This window comes from Salmo salar, chromosome 16 (genome assembly GCF_965601325.2).
Source record: "Salmo salar chromosome 16, fSalSal1, whole genome shotgun sequence".
NCBI lineage: Eukaryota > Metazoa > Chordata > Actinopteri > Salmoniformes > Salmonidae > Salmo > Salmo salar.
In genome coordinates, this window is record NC_138306.1 from 22,833,126 (window position 1) to 22,848,220 (window position 15,095).

A 15,095-nucleotide genomic window follows, 5' to 3' on the forward strand; every position below is an offset into this window, starting at 1 on the left:
GTTTGTCTCCCGGGTGTGGCGAGCCTTCTGTGACTGACTGGGGGTCACCCTCAGCCTCTCCTCCGTGTACCAACCCCAGACAAATGGGCAGACGGAACACCTGAACCAAGAAATGGGGAAGTACCTCCGCCAACAATGTTCTGGCTCTCATTTTACATTTAGTCATTTAGCAGACACTCTTATCCAGAGCAACTTACAGTAGTGAATACATACATTTCATGCATTAATCGAACCCACAACCCTGGCGTTGCACACACCATGCTGGCGTTGCAAACACCATGCTCTACCAACTGAGCCACAGGGAAGGCCTAGGCCGAATATGCTCAGAACTCACTCATGCACGCATCCCTCCGCCTTACTCCGTTTCAGTGTGTCCTTGGTTACCAACCCCCCATGTTTCCCTGGGAGGCGGAGCCTGGTACTGTCCCAGCTGTCGACGACTGGTTTCGGCGTGGTGAGCGGGTATGACCGCTCACCGGCATCTGCAGGAAGCCTCTAATACTCAAACACTTTGCCGACAGACGTCGACAACTACGCCACTCTTTCACCCTGGACAGCGTGTTTTTTTGTGTGTTTTTTTAACCTTTATTTAACTAGGCAAGTCAGTGAAGAACAAATTCTTATTTACAATGACGGCCTAGGAGCAGTGGGTTAACTGCATTGTTCAGGGGCAGAATGACAGATTTGTACCTTGTCAGCTCGGGGATCCAGAGAAATCTACATTCAAATTAAATTCCTATCTATCAAATTACTATAGAAGAAATTAGGTGTTTTTGCCTGGGGTGAAAATGACCCCAAAGGACTTGGATTTTAAAGTCCATATTGATACAGCAACACTAAACAATGATTTAGATGTATTAAGAAACAGTTGATTGACAAAGTCATGAACATTTTGAATAATTTAATAAACAGAGCCAGACTATTGCATGTTGCAGTTTTAAAGCTAATTTCCTACAATTCTACACTTTTTTTCCATGGGGCAAAGATTTTTTTGTTGTTGCTGATCTCATGCTTTTGTTCACAATTTGCCATGAGGTTGCGAGATTGCTGTAGTTTTTAAAGCACATTTTCAGCTATACTACACATTTTGTCATGAAGCTGAGAGAAAATGTTGCAGTTTTCAAGTTACTTTCCTGAAATTCTACATCATGTGCTATCTGGGGGCCCCCTGACGGGCACTGCATGCCCGGTCGGTAATCTGGCCCTGTGAATAAACCACCTTTGGGTTATTATCCAAAATATGCCTCCGGGGTCAAAATGACCCCAGTCGGGAGATGAGGGTTAAGATATTTGACTCGACATACAAAGGAGAACAGTGGAATGACGTCATATTTTACATCAGACTTTTTCACAATAGCAAGTTCCCCCATTGTTGTTAAAGTCTCTTATGGGCCGAACATCTCAGGGCTCTAAAGGTATAGCTGTGCAGCGTGTGTTGCTGTGTAACTCGATTGGTGTATTGTCCATGAGGAGTGTGAAGTGAGAGTCAACATTACTGGTATAAATTATAAGGATGTAGCCAAGAGTAGTGAATAATACATGCAAAATGGCTCTGCCAGTAAGGTTTCGCTGGCTGATGCCAAAGCGTATAACTTCATTAGTCCAACTATGAGCGCAGCAACATGAAACAGAGAGGACCACTATTTATTGATGGTCTCTGTGGCTTGTATGTCATAATGGACACAAACAGCAGTATAAGGCCCTATTTCTTCATTTTAGGAGATGATTTATGAATCTCTATCTGTCGATAAACCATATTGCGCAACTGTTTTTTATGCTATGCTTGCAGATCCATTTGTCATCAGATCATGGATTTGGCCTAGCTGTCTGAGCTTGTCACGGTTGTGTAGTTTAACATGGAGCTTTATGTGTAAGGGAAAAATATTATCAATCTTAGAAAAAAGGGTTCTAAAATGGTTCTTCATCTGTCCCCAACCCACAAAGGTAGAACCCTTTTGGGTTCCATGTAGAACCGTTTGTGAAAAGGAAAAGAGTTCTACCTGGAACCAAAAAGGGTTCTCCAAAGGATTCTCCTATGGGGACCCTTATGGGTTCTAGATAGCACCTTTTTTTTCTAAGAGTGTATTGATCTGTTTATTTCAACACACAAAGCTATTAATTGTATGTACTACGTATTGTGCCAACAGACTGAATGCAGCTCAATGTTCAATGCGGCTTTTTTTTATCGTAAAAGCCTTCAAATAAAAGCTGGAGAAAATACAAAGTTATCACATGAGTGAAATGCAATTACTTGTATTCAAGAATAGGAGTGGTTTCCAACCTGTGGTCTAGACTCACATTGGTGCATGACCTACCTCTCAAAGAATTGTGAAAACTGAAATGAAATGGGTCAGGAATTAATAACTATTACAGATGGTCACCAGAGAGGCCAAAGTACAGCCCTTTCATGTCAAGTGAAAATATGACAAAGTGAACATTATAACTAGCTGTCATTCAGTTACACCAGGCTTTGGCTCAGTGGACTAACTCTGTCTTGAGGTTAAGAGACAACTCAGGTCAGATACACCGTTGGTCACACCCACCTGAAGTCGATGGTGAATCGTGGGTCCACCTGAACTGTCCATTCACAACGAGCGTTGGTGGGGTAACTTTCCAGGACTATGTGGCCCTGACGTTTACGGATCACTCCTCCACACTCTATAAACAGGAACAAAACCATTTAGAGCTCACATTTTACATGATTATGCAATGCAATCAGCTTTTTATTTATTTGTGTAATTATATGTTTCATTATAATTAAATCATTGTGTTGTTGTGTAGCTCATACTTTAGTAAATATTGTGTATGTGCACAGCCCTTCAAACTAGTGGATTCAGCTACTTCAGCCACATCCGTTACGGACAAGTGTATAAAATCTAGCACACATCCATGCAATCTCCATAGACAAACATTGGCAGTAGAATTGCCTAAAGGAAGAGCTCAGTGACTTTCAACGTGACACCGTCACAAGTCAGTTCATAAAATGTCTGCCCTGCTGGAGCTTCCCTGGTCAACTGAAAGTGCTGTTATTGTGAAATGAATATGTTTAGGAGCAACAATGGCTCAGCTGCCAAGTGGTAGGCCACACAAGCTCACAGAACGGGACCGCTGAGTGCTGAAGCGCGGAGCGTGTAAAAACCATCTGTCCTCGGTTGCTACACTTACTACCGAGTTCCAAACTGCCTCTGGAAGCAACATCAGCCCAATAACTGTTTGTCAAGAGCTTCATGATATGGGTTTCCATGGCCAAGCAGTTGCACACAAGCCTAAGATTACCGTGCGCAATGCAGGCGTTGGCTGGAGTGTTGTAAAGCTCGCTGCCATTGGACTCTGGAGCAGAGAAACACGTTTTCTGGAGTGATGAATCACGCTTCACCATCTAGAAGTCCGACGGACGAATCTGGGTTTGGTGGATGCCAGGAGAACGCTACTTGCCCCAATGCATAGTGACAACTGTAAAGTTTGATGGAGGAGAAATAATGGTCTGGGGCTGTTTTCCATGGTGCGTGCTAGGCCAATTAGTTCCAGTGAATGGAAACCTTAACGCTACAGCATATAATGACATTCTAGACGATTCTGTGCTTCCAGCTTTGTGGCAAGAGTTTGGGGAAGGCCTTTCCTGTTTCATCATCACAATGCCCCCGTGCACAAAGTGAGGTCCATACAGAATCTTTTTCTTTTGTTGAGATCGGTGTGGAAGAACTTGACTAGCCTTCACAGAGACCTGACCTCAACCCCATTCAACACCTTTGAGATGAATTGGAACGCCGACTGTGAGCCAGGCCTAATCGCCCAACATCAGTGCCCGACCTCACTAATGCTCTTGTGGCTGAATGGAAGCAAGTCCCCGCAGCAATGTTCCAACATCTAGTGGAAAGCCTTCCCAGAAGAGTGGAGGCTGTTATAGCAGCAAATGGGGGACCAACTCCATATTAATGCCCAAGATTTTGGAATGAGATGTTCGATGAGCAGGTGTCCACTCTCCACATACTTGTGGTCATGTCATGGCCAAAAGTTTTGAGAATGACATATATTAATTTTCACAAAGTGTGCTGCTTCAGTGTCTTTAGATATTTTTGTCAGATGTTACTATGGAATACTGAAGTATAATTACAAGCATTTCATAAGTGTCAAAGGCTTTTATTGACAATTACATGAAGTTGATTCAAAGAGTCAATATTTGCAGTGTTGACCCTTCTTTTTCAAGACCTCTGAAATCCACCCTGGCATGCTGTTAATTACCTTCTGGGCCACATCCTGACTGATGGCAGCCCATTCTTGCATAATCGTTACTTGGAGTTTGTCAGAAGTTGTGGGTTTTCGTTTGTCTACCCTCCTCTTGAGGATTGACCACAAGTTCTCAATGGGATTAAGATCTGAGGAGTTTCCTGGCCATGGACCCAGAATATCGATGTTTTGTTCCCCAAGCCACTTAGTTATCACTTTTGCCTTATGGCAAGGGGCTCTATCAAGCTGGAAAAGGCATTGTTCGTCACCAAACTGTTCCTGGATGGTTGGGAGAAGTTGCTCTCGGAGGATGTGTTGGTACCATTCTTTATTCATGGCTGTGTTCTTAGGCAAAAGTGTGAGTGAGCCCACTCCCTTGGCTGAGAAGCAACCCCACACATGAATGGCCTCAGGATGCTTTACTGTTGGCATGACACAGGACTGATGGTAGCACTCACCTTGTCTTCTCCGGACAAGCTTTTTTACGGATGCCCCAAACAATCGCAAAGGGGATTCATCAGAGAAAATTACTTTACCCCAGTCCTCAGCAGTCCAATCCCTGTACCTTTTGCAGAATATCAGTCTGTCCCTGATGTTTTTCCTGGAGAGAAGTGGCTTCTTTGCTGCCTTTCTTGACACCAGGCCATCCTCCAAAAGTCTTCGCCTCACTGTGTGTGTAGATGCACTCACACCTGCCTGCTGTCATTCCTGAGCAAGCACTGTACTGGTGGTGCCCCGATCCCGCAGCTGAATAAACTTTAGGAGACGGTCCTGGTGCTTGCTGGACTTTCATGGGCACCCTGAAGCCTTCTTCACAACAATTGAACCACTCTCCTTGAAGTTCTTGATGATCCGATAAATGGTTGATTTAGGTATAATCTTACTGGCAGCAATATCCCTGCCTGTGAAGCTCTTTTTGTGCAAAGCAATGATGACGGCACGTGTTTCCTTGCAGGTGACCATGTTTGACAGAGGAAGAACAATGATTCCAAGCACCACCCTCCTTTTGAAGCTTCCAGTCTGTTATTCGAACTCAATCAGCATGACAGAGTGATCTCCAGCCTTGTCCTCGTCAACACTCACACCTGTGTTAATGAGAGAATCACTGACATCATGTCAGCTGGTCCTTTTGTGGCAGGGCTGAAATGCAGTGGATATGTTTTTTGGGGATTCAGTTCATTTGCATGGCAAAGAGGTACTTTGCAATTAAATGGAATTAATCTGATCACTCTTCATAACATTCTGGAGTATATCCAAATTGCCATCATACAAACTGAGGCAGCAGACTGTGAAAATTAATATTTGTGTCATTCTCAAAACTTTTGGCCGCAACTGTATATGTAATTGCCATCTAAAGTTGAGTAATAGCATGATAGTAACCAGTTACAGAGTAACAACATGGCATACATTAGGAAAAATACACTTCAAACGGGAGACAAATGAAGAATGCAGGCTGGTAAAAGTAAACAAAATGCACATTAACCACAGGCCTGCAGCCAAGCGCCACAAATACATGGCAAGTTTCTGCTGTTGATGAAAATACATTTTTTTCTGTGCCTGATAGCTTGTTATGCTATTTGCTTATTGTGAAAACTATGCTTTCTCTAGAAATTATATTGTGAGATTCCAGGATGTTGACTAACACTATTTTGACTTTTCAGCTCCTTGAATGGAAAATCTATGAGACAATTAGCTCTCATCCACGCAAAATACTGTTGTGCCAGAATTGTCTCCTATAGTAATTGGTATATACTGCACTGTAGGTACAGTATGATATATGCCTATATAGAGGCATGGAAAGGAAGCGAGTTGAAGTTACTTATAACCCTGATACAAGGTCAGATATTCTTTCATCCCCTTAATGGTTTTGGTTGGAACTGGGGGAATAAAGTAATCTGATCCTAGATCTGTGGTCAAGGGCACATTTTACCCGTAGCGATGGTAGGAGGTTATGTGGGTAGAGGAATATGTGAGAATGAGTGTACTCACTCAAGCAGTCACCGCCTGACCAGCCGGGTCGACACTCAGCACAGTACTTCCCCTTGACATAGAAATCATCTCTGGGGCCCCAAGTCCCGTTGTTACACCGCTTACAGTTCTCAAATATGCTGCATCCTAAGTGAGAGAGAAGAAGAGAGGGGAGTAGAGAGACAAAGACTGAGAGGTTAGATAGAAAGAAAGATGGAGCCGGCACAGCATCAAGTAGAAAGTGCTGACTGAAAACTGAAACGTCTGAAACCTCTTCACCATACAGTACCTTCAGAAGGTATTCATACCCTTGACTTATTCCACATTTTGTTGTTTTACAGCCTGAATGTAAAATATATTAAATATATATATTTCTCACCCATCTACACCCACTATCCCATAATGACAAAATGAAAACGTGTTTTTAGAAACATTTGCTAATTTATTGAAAATTAAATACAGACATATCTCATTTGCATAGGTATTCACACCCCTTTGCTGTGACACTCCAAATTGAGCTCAGGTGCATCCAATTTCCTTTGATCATCCTTGAGACGTTACTACGACTTGGAGTACACCTGTGTCAAATTCAATTGTTTGGACATGATTTAGAAAGAAACACACCTGTCTATATAAAGTCTCATATGTCAGAGCATAAACTATACCAGAGGAATTGTCCTTAGATCTCTGAGATAGAATTGGTGATGAGACATACTACATATGGGGAAGGGTATTAAACACTATCTAGAGTGTTGAAAGGTCCAAGAGTAAAGTGGTGTCCATCATTGGGAAATTGAAAAAATATGGAATTACCCAGACTACCTAGTGCTGGCTGTCCGACCAAACTGAGGAACCGGGCAAGGAGGACCTTGGTCAGGTAGGTGACCAAAAACCCAATGAACACTCTGATAGACCTACAGAGTTCCTTGGCTGAGATGGGATAAACCTGCCAGAAGGACAACAGTTTCTACAGCACTTCATCAATCTGGGATTCATGGGAGTGGCCAGACGGAAGCCATTCCTGAGAAAAAAGGCACATGACAGCACGCCTGGAGTTTGCAAAAAGGCACGTGAAAAACTGTGAGAGTATGTAACGGAAAATGTTATGTTTGTGCTTTTCTAATGACCAATTTCTGTGTTCATGGAAGTGACTGATTGAACTAATCCTTCCTGTCAGTATCTGCAATTTGGCAGTACGCCCAGACCCTTGTTTTGAGAATGAAAGATATCTCAGTTTCAAGGTCTCAGCTTAGAGAGAAGAAGCCTAGTGAGATATTGATCTGTCACATGCTTGAACCAGTATTGGTCGGTCACATAAAGGAAACAAACATTAATGATGAATTAATTATGAATGATGAATAAGCTAAATCATGCAAATATAACTTGTCTGCAGTATACAAGAGAACTTAAGGGACTGCCCTGGTAGAGCTCCTGACAGATGTGTACAATGGTGCAAAAATAGAAAAAAATTGAATAAAACTAATGAAACTAAACATAAAAAGAGAGGTTACCACAAGTCTTAAATCAAGTAATAGCACAAAGTGAATGTGATTGTGAGTTGCATGAGTGTAGTGAATGTGGATGTGAGAGTTGTGTGAGTGTGTAAATTATTAAGATTATTAAAATTGGGATAATAACAGGGTTGACATTTGGCTATTAAGCTGATTGAAATTTGGATCCATCAGTCCTCGTGTGGGTGTGCAAGTTCTATATATATTTTTGTTTTTTCTATTGTTACTTCATCAGATCTCTAGTAACCCATTATACTCTTCTTTACCAATTCCTCCTTCAGACATGTGTTCTATTCATACAGGGGTTTAGATATTTACGCTACTTGTTCTATTTAACAGCATATTCAGGAATAGTACTGTCTCCTTTCATATCTCTCACATACACAGATTCCCTATATAATGTTACAGATCATAAATGCCTACAGACATCCACACCACTCATGTGCAAAGACATCACCATATCTATCTTCAACTGTTCTTTTTCTGCTACTTCCTATACATATAAAATAACACCACATGCTATTGGTAGTGGCTGCAGACACACATAGACACTTCTTAGTTATACGATTATGTGGTCTGAGCACTATGTCGGAAGAAAACAAGGCACAGCTCATCACCCGTCTAACACAGCTCATCACCCGTCAGCGGCAGGGACTGGGAGACTGGTAAGGATAGAGGAAACAATGAATGGAGCCAAATACAGGCAAATCCCCAATGAGAAAGTGCTTCAGAGTGCAAACGACCTTAGACTGGGGGGGCGAAGATTTATGTTCCAACAGGACAATGACCTCAAGCATACAGCCAATGTAACACTCTAATAGTTTCAGAACAAGAATGTGAAAGTCATTGAGTGGCCCAGCCAAAGCCCAGACTTGAATCCCATTGAAAATATGTGGAAAGACTCAAAGATTGCTGTTCACTGCCACTCCCCATCTAACTCAACAGAGCTTGAGATTCTGCAAGGAAGAATGGGAAAGAATCCCCAAATCCAGATGTGCAATGCTGATACTGGTAATCGCCGCCAAAGGTGTTTCTACAAAGTATTGACTCAGGGTTGTGAAATCATGCAAATTAGATATTTCTGTAATTAGTTTTCAATAAATGTGGGTTATGAATACTTTCTGAAGGTACTGTAAGTGTGATGTTTTCAGTCACAGTCTTGGTTTACCCGTTCCCAATTACTATGGACAGTTTCAATCGGCCCCATACACCTATTGCATTCCCCTCAGTGCCTGTTAGCTCTTTACATCAGACCTGCTATACTCATCAGGCTCCTCTTCCACTGTAACAGGGTAACAGAACAGAAAAAACAGCTTCCTGAAATAGAAATGTCCAGAAAACCCCCAGAAGGACTGAGTTTCAGATAGGATATATTTTTACATTGGAGGTTCTATGGTGCTCTGTATTGCAGACATCCTGAGGACAGGCAGGGCGTCAGGGAGACGGACATCAGAGACACAGCAGCAGGACATATAAACACCAACAGGTATCAGTGTAAACATCAAATGACTTTACCATGTCTCCTCCACCGTCTACATGCAGTACACTCAGGATAGAGAGGGATGGAAAAGGGTTTACTGTATGGGATTTACAGGAAAAGTCCTTTATAAGTGCATACTTCAGCCTTTTATTCTAAAAATGCTTGTTCAAGTATGAATTTGTTCATAAGCAGTTGTTATATCTATAGGCTTACAAGAAAATGTGAGGACATTTCCAGGAGATGGAGAACAACAAGATGTGAGGTGTGTGTGTGTGCATACGTGCGATGCGTGCGCGCATGTGCATCTTAGGAATAGGACACCCAGCTGTGATCCCTCATGCCTGTGTTTCAGTGAAATCTGGAGGAGTATGATGTGAAGTAGGAACAGACAAACAGCAGATTTTTGTAAGTGAAAAGTTTAGCATATTCCGATAGGTCAACAAGTCTTGCAACAACTTGTGGTGAAATATAATAACTACGCATTGTGCCTTTTTGAGTAATGTGTTTTCTCTTAGGTTATTTATGCTGTATTAACTTTGTTATTGCCAACACACCTCCCCCTCAGAGTAAATACACAACAGGAGAGCAACATAAAGGGATGCCCTCAATGAAAGCAAATGTAATTCATTGTACAATGTCTCAATAGCTTGCTATTTTCTGGAAAATAATCAGGGTTAAGCATCTCTCTCTAATGTGGTTGGTCTAAATTTACAGCATGTCACTCTACGTGGCCCAACCTCACTGCTATTGTATGTCGGCCAGGCTTATAAGAGAGCCTTGAAGGCAGATGGCATACAGACTAAAACATCAGTCAAGACATGACACTGGATCTAATGGGTACTGTACAAGGCAGATTTTTCAGAAATGTACTGGTAGAATAGCCATCTCCACACTGTGTGTTATTGCAAATTAAACATGTATTAACAAATCCAGCACTAAGGCATAATGGAACTACATGTATCTGACCATGTTGGTTGTTGTTAATAAAATCTAATACAGAGTGTGCATTCAACCAGTCCTCCACAGGTTTACCAGATACAATAACCTAAATAGAGAAGCACTCCCCAAGTTTTGAGCTAGCATGACGGTCTTAGACAGGTTTACCTGGGTGGATGATGCAGGGGTCACACTCGTTGATTGCGTTGCGGCAGCATGGCACAGCGTAGCCAACAGGAGTGCCCTGGAAAGGACACTTACAACGGATGACATCATACTCACAGCAGCCCCGACACATGACGTTCCATTCTGGGCCCGGGCAGTGGTTATACAGGTACCTGTAGTCTGGGAACAAACCAGCACACCTGGGTCAAATACATTTTTTTTATTCACTTTTCTTTATAAATCAGTGGAGCCCAATTGAGACCAGGGTCTCATTTTCAATGGTACCCTGAGACCATGAAGTAAAATAAAATACAAATATATAACAAGATACAATAACAAGTACATTACATTAGAACGTCACTAACATTCAGAATCAATGAATCAATAAATCAACACAATTGCACACCTCAGTGAGCTAATTTATCATCAGAGTTTGAAAATGCCCTAGTGTCACCAGGGAATCAAGGGAATCAAATGTAATGAATTTTGTAAGTGATTCCAAAAATGTGGAACGTGAAAACTAAAAGCCGATTTACCTAATTCCGTGGAGACCCAAGGAATCTGAAGAGCTAACCAACACTGTGAACGGGTTTGATATCTCATTATTTTATACATTAGCAAAGAAGTTAGATAAGTTGGAAGCTTGTGTAGTAGGGCTTTGCAAACAAAAAGGGAGTAATTCATTTATCTATTGGACTTTAATGAGGATCAGCCAACCTGTTGATACAGGATGCAGAGGTGAGTATTAAAACTGTCACCAGTGATAAAACGAATGGTGCTATGGTGGACGGCACCCAAAGGTTTAAGAGTAGTGGCTACTGCAATCTGGCAAATGGTGTCACCATAATGAAGAACTGGCAGGAAAGTCGACTGTTCAATCTACTTTCTGCTATTTAGGGAGAGGCAAGATATATTTATTTTTTCTTTTTTAACCAGGGATAGACATCTATTTCTCAAATGTCTGAAGGACTGCCAATCAGACGTAGAATCAGTTTGTCTTGCAGTCAGACGTAGGATCAGTCCATCTAAATGTCTTTCCTGTAATTTCTTAGACAATTCATGTGTAAAACAAGGATTACAACAGTCTTTTACCCTTAGTTTTTTGTATTTATCTGCAACAGAGTTAAACAGGGAAATAACACAATTAAGGGCCTGATCCGAGTCAGTGATAGATGACACAACCCCCCAGTCACTCAAACTCAGCTCAGACAAAAAGAAATGTGCTCATTAAAATTCCAAATAATTATCTTTGTAATAATGCATGAGCGAGATTTGGGTAGTTTAACATGTCAGGCAACGCGACAATGGCCACTGAACCCATTGGTACATATCCCATTGGCTGTAAACTTATGAAGGGCATTTGTTAGAATAATATCTAATTGAGTACATTTTCCTGTTCAAACAAGCCACGGGTCACCACTGTGAAACGCCTAGATGTTGAATCCATCCATATGGATGCAGCCTTCCTATACACATTTTCCTCGTCTGCCTGCTCATCTGTGTGTGTTTTGTCATATTGTATTACATCAGACATCATTCATTTTGTAATGGCAAATACATTAACAATCAAGTGTTGCAAGATGGCAAACACATTATCGAATCCAATCATTAATCATAAACTATATTAAATTATGTGGCAGTCTGGCAGCACTAATGTTGACCCTCTCGCCATGTGTTAGGTCGGTACTCAATAAATCTGAGGAACATTTAGTCGGATATTGATTTGATCTGAGGTCCTTTTAAACTGAACAGATTTCATTATGTAACTGTGGAGAAGTCTGAGCAGAGACAAGTGGAAATTCATCTGAGATGAATGTGGAAAGAGAGAGAGAGGGGGAGAAAGAGGGAAGAGAGACAGAGAGTGGCCTCAGACATGGCACCGTGTCATCATTACGGAACACTCTTCTCTTCTCAGCATTCTACACATTCCCTCCCACCACCACTTGTCACAACTTCCACCGAAGTCGGTCCCTCTCCTTGTTCGGGCGGTGTTCGGCGGTCGACGTCAACGACCTTCTAGCCATTGCTGATCCATTTTTCATTTTCCATTGGTTTTGTCTTGTCTTCCATCACAGCTGGTACCAATCCAATCAATTACATGTTGTGTATTTAACCCTCTGTTTCCCCTCATGTCCTTGTTGGTGATTGTTTGTTGTATGTATTGGTGCAAGTTATGTTCTGGTGTGCGACGGGTTTTGCACCCTCTTATTTTATTTTGTATATTCATTAAACTGCTCCGTTTATACCAAGTTCACTCTCCTGCGCCTGACTTCCCTGCCACTAGCACGCACCCATTACACCACTCCAATCATAATATCCTTCTTTCCTCTCCCTCTCTCACTCTCTCTCTCTCTTTCTCTCTCACTCTCTCTTCCTAACTTCTCTTTCTTCCCTGCATTTAAGACTTCTACATAAATGTTCCCAGTTTTCATATGTGGCGTAACTGCAGCCAACGAGGCCTGAACTGTTAATCCAAACTCAGCAAAAACAGAAACGTCCTCTCACTGTAAACTGTGTTAATTTTCAGAAAACTTAACATGTGTAAATATTTGGATGAACATAACAAGATTCAACAACTGAGACATACCTGAACAAGTTCCACAGACATGTGACTAACAGAAATGGAATAATGTGTCCCTGAACAAAGGGGGGGGGGGGTCAAAAGTAACAGTCAGTATCTGGTGTGGCCACCAGCTGCATTAAGTATTGCAGTGCATCTTCTCCTCATGGACTGCACCTGATTTGCCAGTTCTTGCTGTGAGATGTTACCCCACTCTTCCACCAAGACACCTCCATTTCTGGGGGGAATGGCCCTAGCCCTCACCCTCCGATCCAACAGGTTCCAGACTTGCTCAATGGGATTGAGATCCGGGCTCTTCGCTGGCCATGGCAGAACACTGATATTCCTGTCTTGCAGGAAATCACGCACAGAATGAGCAGTATGGCTGGTGGCATTCATGCTGGAGGGTCATGTCAAGATGAGCCTGCAGGAAGGGTAGCACATGAGGGAGGAGGATGTCTTCCCTGTAACGCACAGCGTTGAGATTGCCTGCATTTACAACAAGCTCAGTCCGATGATGCTGTGACACACCGCCCCTGACCATGACGGACACTCCACCTCCAAATCGATCCCGCTCCAGAGTACAGGCCTCGGTGTAACACCCATTCCTTTGACGATAAATGGGAATCTGACCATCACCCCTGATGAGACAAAACCGCGACTACAAACCCTCAGTCCAGCCTCTTGCGGACAGTCTGAGCACTGATGGAGGGATTGTGCGTTCCTGGTGTAACTCGGCCAGTTGTTGCTGCCATCCTGTACCTGTCCCGCAGGTGTGATGTTCGGATGTACCGATCCTGTGCAGGTGTTGTTACACGTTGTCTGCCACTGTGAGGACGATCAGCTGTCCATCCTGTCTCCCTGTAGTGCTGTCTTAGGCATCTCACAGTACGGACATTGCAATTTATTACCCTGGCCACATCTGCAGTCCTCATGCCTCCTTGCAGCATGCCTAAGGCACGATCACGCAGATGAACAGGGACCCTGGGCATCTTTCTTTTGATGTTTTTCAGAGTCAGTAGAAAGGCACCTTCGGTGTCCTAAGTTTTCATAGCTGTGACCTTAATTGCCTACCGTCTGTAAGCTGTTAGTGTCTTAACGACCTTTCTACAGGTGCATGTTTATTAATTGTTTATGGTTCATTGAACAAGCATGGGAAACAGTGTTTAAACCCTTTACAATGAAGATCTGCAAAGTCATTTGGATTTTTACTAATTATCTTTGAAAGACAGGGTCCTGAAAAAGGGACAGTTATTTTTTTGCTGAGTTTATTTCGGAGCTCTGTGGCTCTTTCCTCTGACCCAAAGTCCTGTTGCTATGCAGAGCTGTTTCTCCATAGTAACAACCTCAATAGTATGTTACGAAGTTTTAGCCCGCCCACCAATCCAAGCACCACCCAACCTCTCTCACACGCATACACACAGTACACATACAGTAAACGCACATGCACACAAACACATGCATGCATGCATACACACACAGGGAGTTAGTGTTGAGGCTTTGATTCATCTGTGATCGGTTGTTTGTGGACAGTCAGCTGGACAGGAGATGTACAGGCGATGTCCTGGAATGCGGTTAGATATTCCTCCCTACAATCTCCCCATCTCTCTGGCCCTGTAACATTAATCAACTCATGAACGATATCCTACTCCAGGGGAGATCTGCGATTCTCCTTAAGAATCTCAATCTCATCTCTGCCATTCAAGGACAGTTCAGGAATGGCATACTATTTTCATCACTCAGAGAATAGATTGTGTAATAGGCCAGGTCAAATGTATTATCAGTGCGGTATTATAAGTGAAGACAGTCAATTCAACTGCACTGCTGTCGTACTTTGTTTGGAAAGCTCTATGAGTGATTTCGCAATTCAGTTTGTTTTGGATCAGTTCTTCTTTTGCTGACATATTATTGCTGTGGTAACCCTGAAAAGATGGGTTATGTTGAATGTAAAACAACAACCTATAGAAAATGTTTTACTCCAGTGACAACAGGGAAGTTAGTCTTTACAGGGAATCCATCATTGTCATAATGTCTATGACCTGAGGATTCCAGTATAATTCCAGTGTGATGCCATTGAGCTATTGCTTATGTATCCAGCAGTCCCTTGCTCAACAAGCCTGTCCCTCCACTTCAATACCCCCCAGATGGTTTTATGTGTTCAAAGCACATGTAGCCCAGTGCTCTTGTTCTCATCCCTACTCATCTCTTTTGTATTGTATTGTGTCTTCTGCTTTTACTGTGTGTCTGC

General features: G+C 42.5%; 1 protein-coding gene across 1 annotated transcript in view; it reads right to left on the reverse strand.

Moving 5' to 3' along the window:
- The window catches only part of LOC106573352 (inactive serine protease PAMR1), a 69,402-nt gene that overhangs the window by 36,122 nt on the left and 18,185 nt on the right, over window positions 1-15,095 (reverse strand). Inside the window, exons 2-4 of the mRNA XM_014148328.3 lie at window positions 10,291-10,467; window positions 6,217-6,342; window positions 2,544-2,658 (exon numbers count right to left, since the gene is read on the reverse strand). Of these exons, the coding sequence (XP_014003803.1) occupies window positions 2,544-2,658; window positions 6,217-6,342; window positions 10,291-10,467 (418 nt within the window). The remainder of the gene's footprint in view (window positions 1-2,543; window positions 2,659-6,216; window positions 6,343-10,290; window positions 10,468-15,095) is intronic.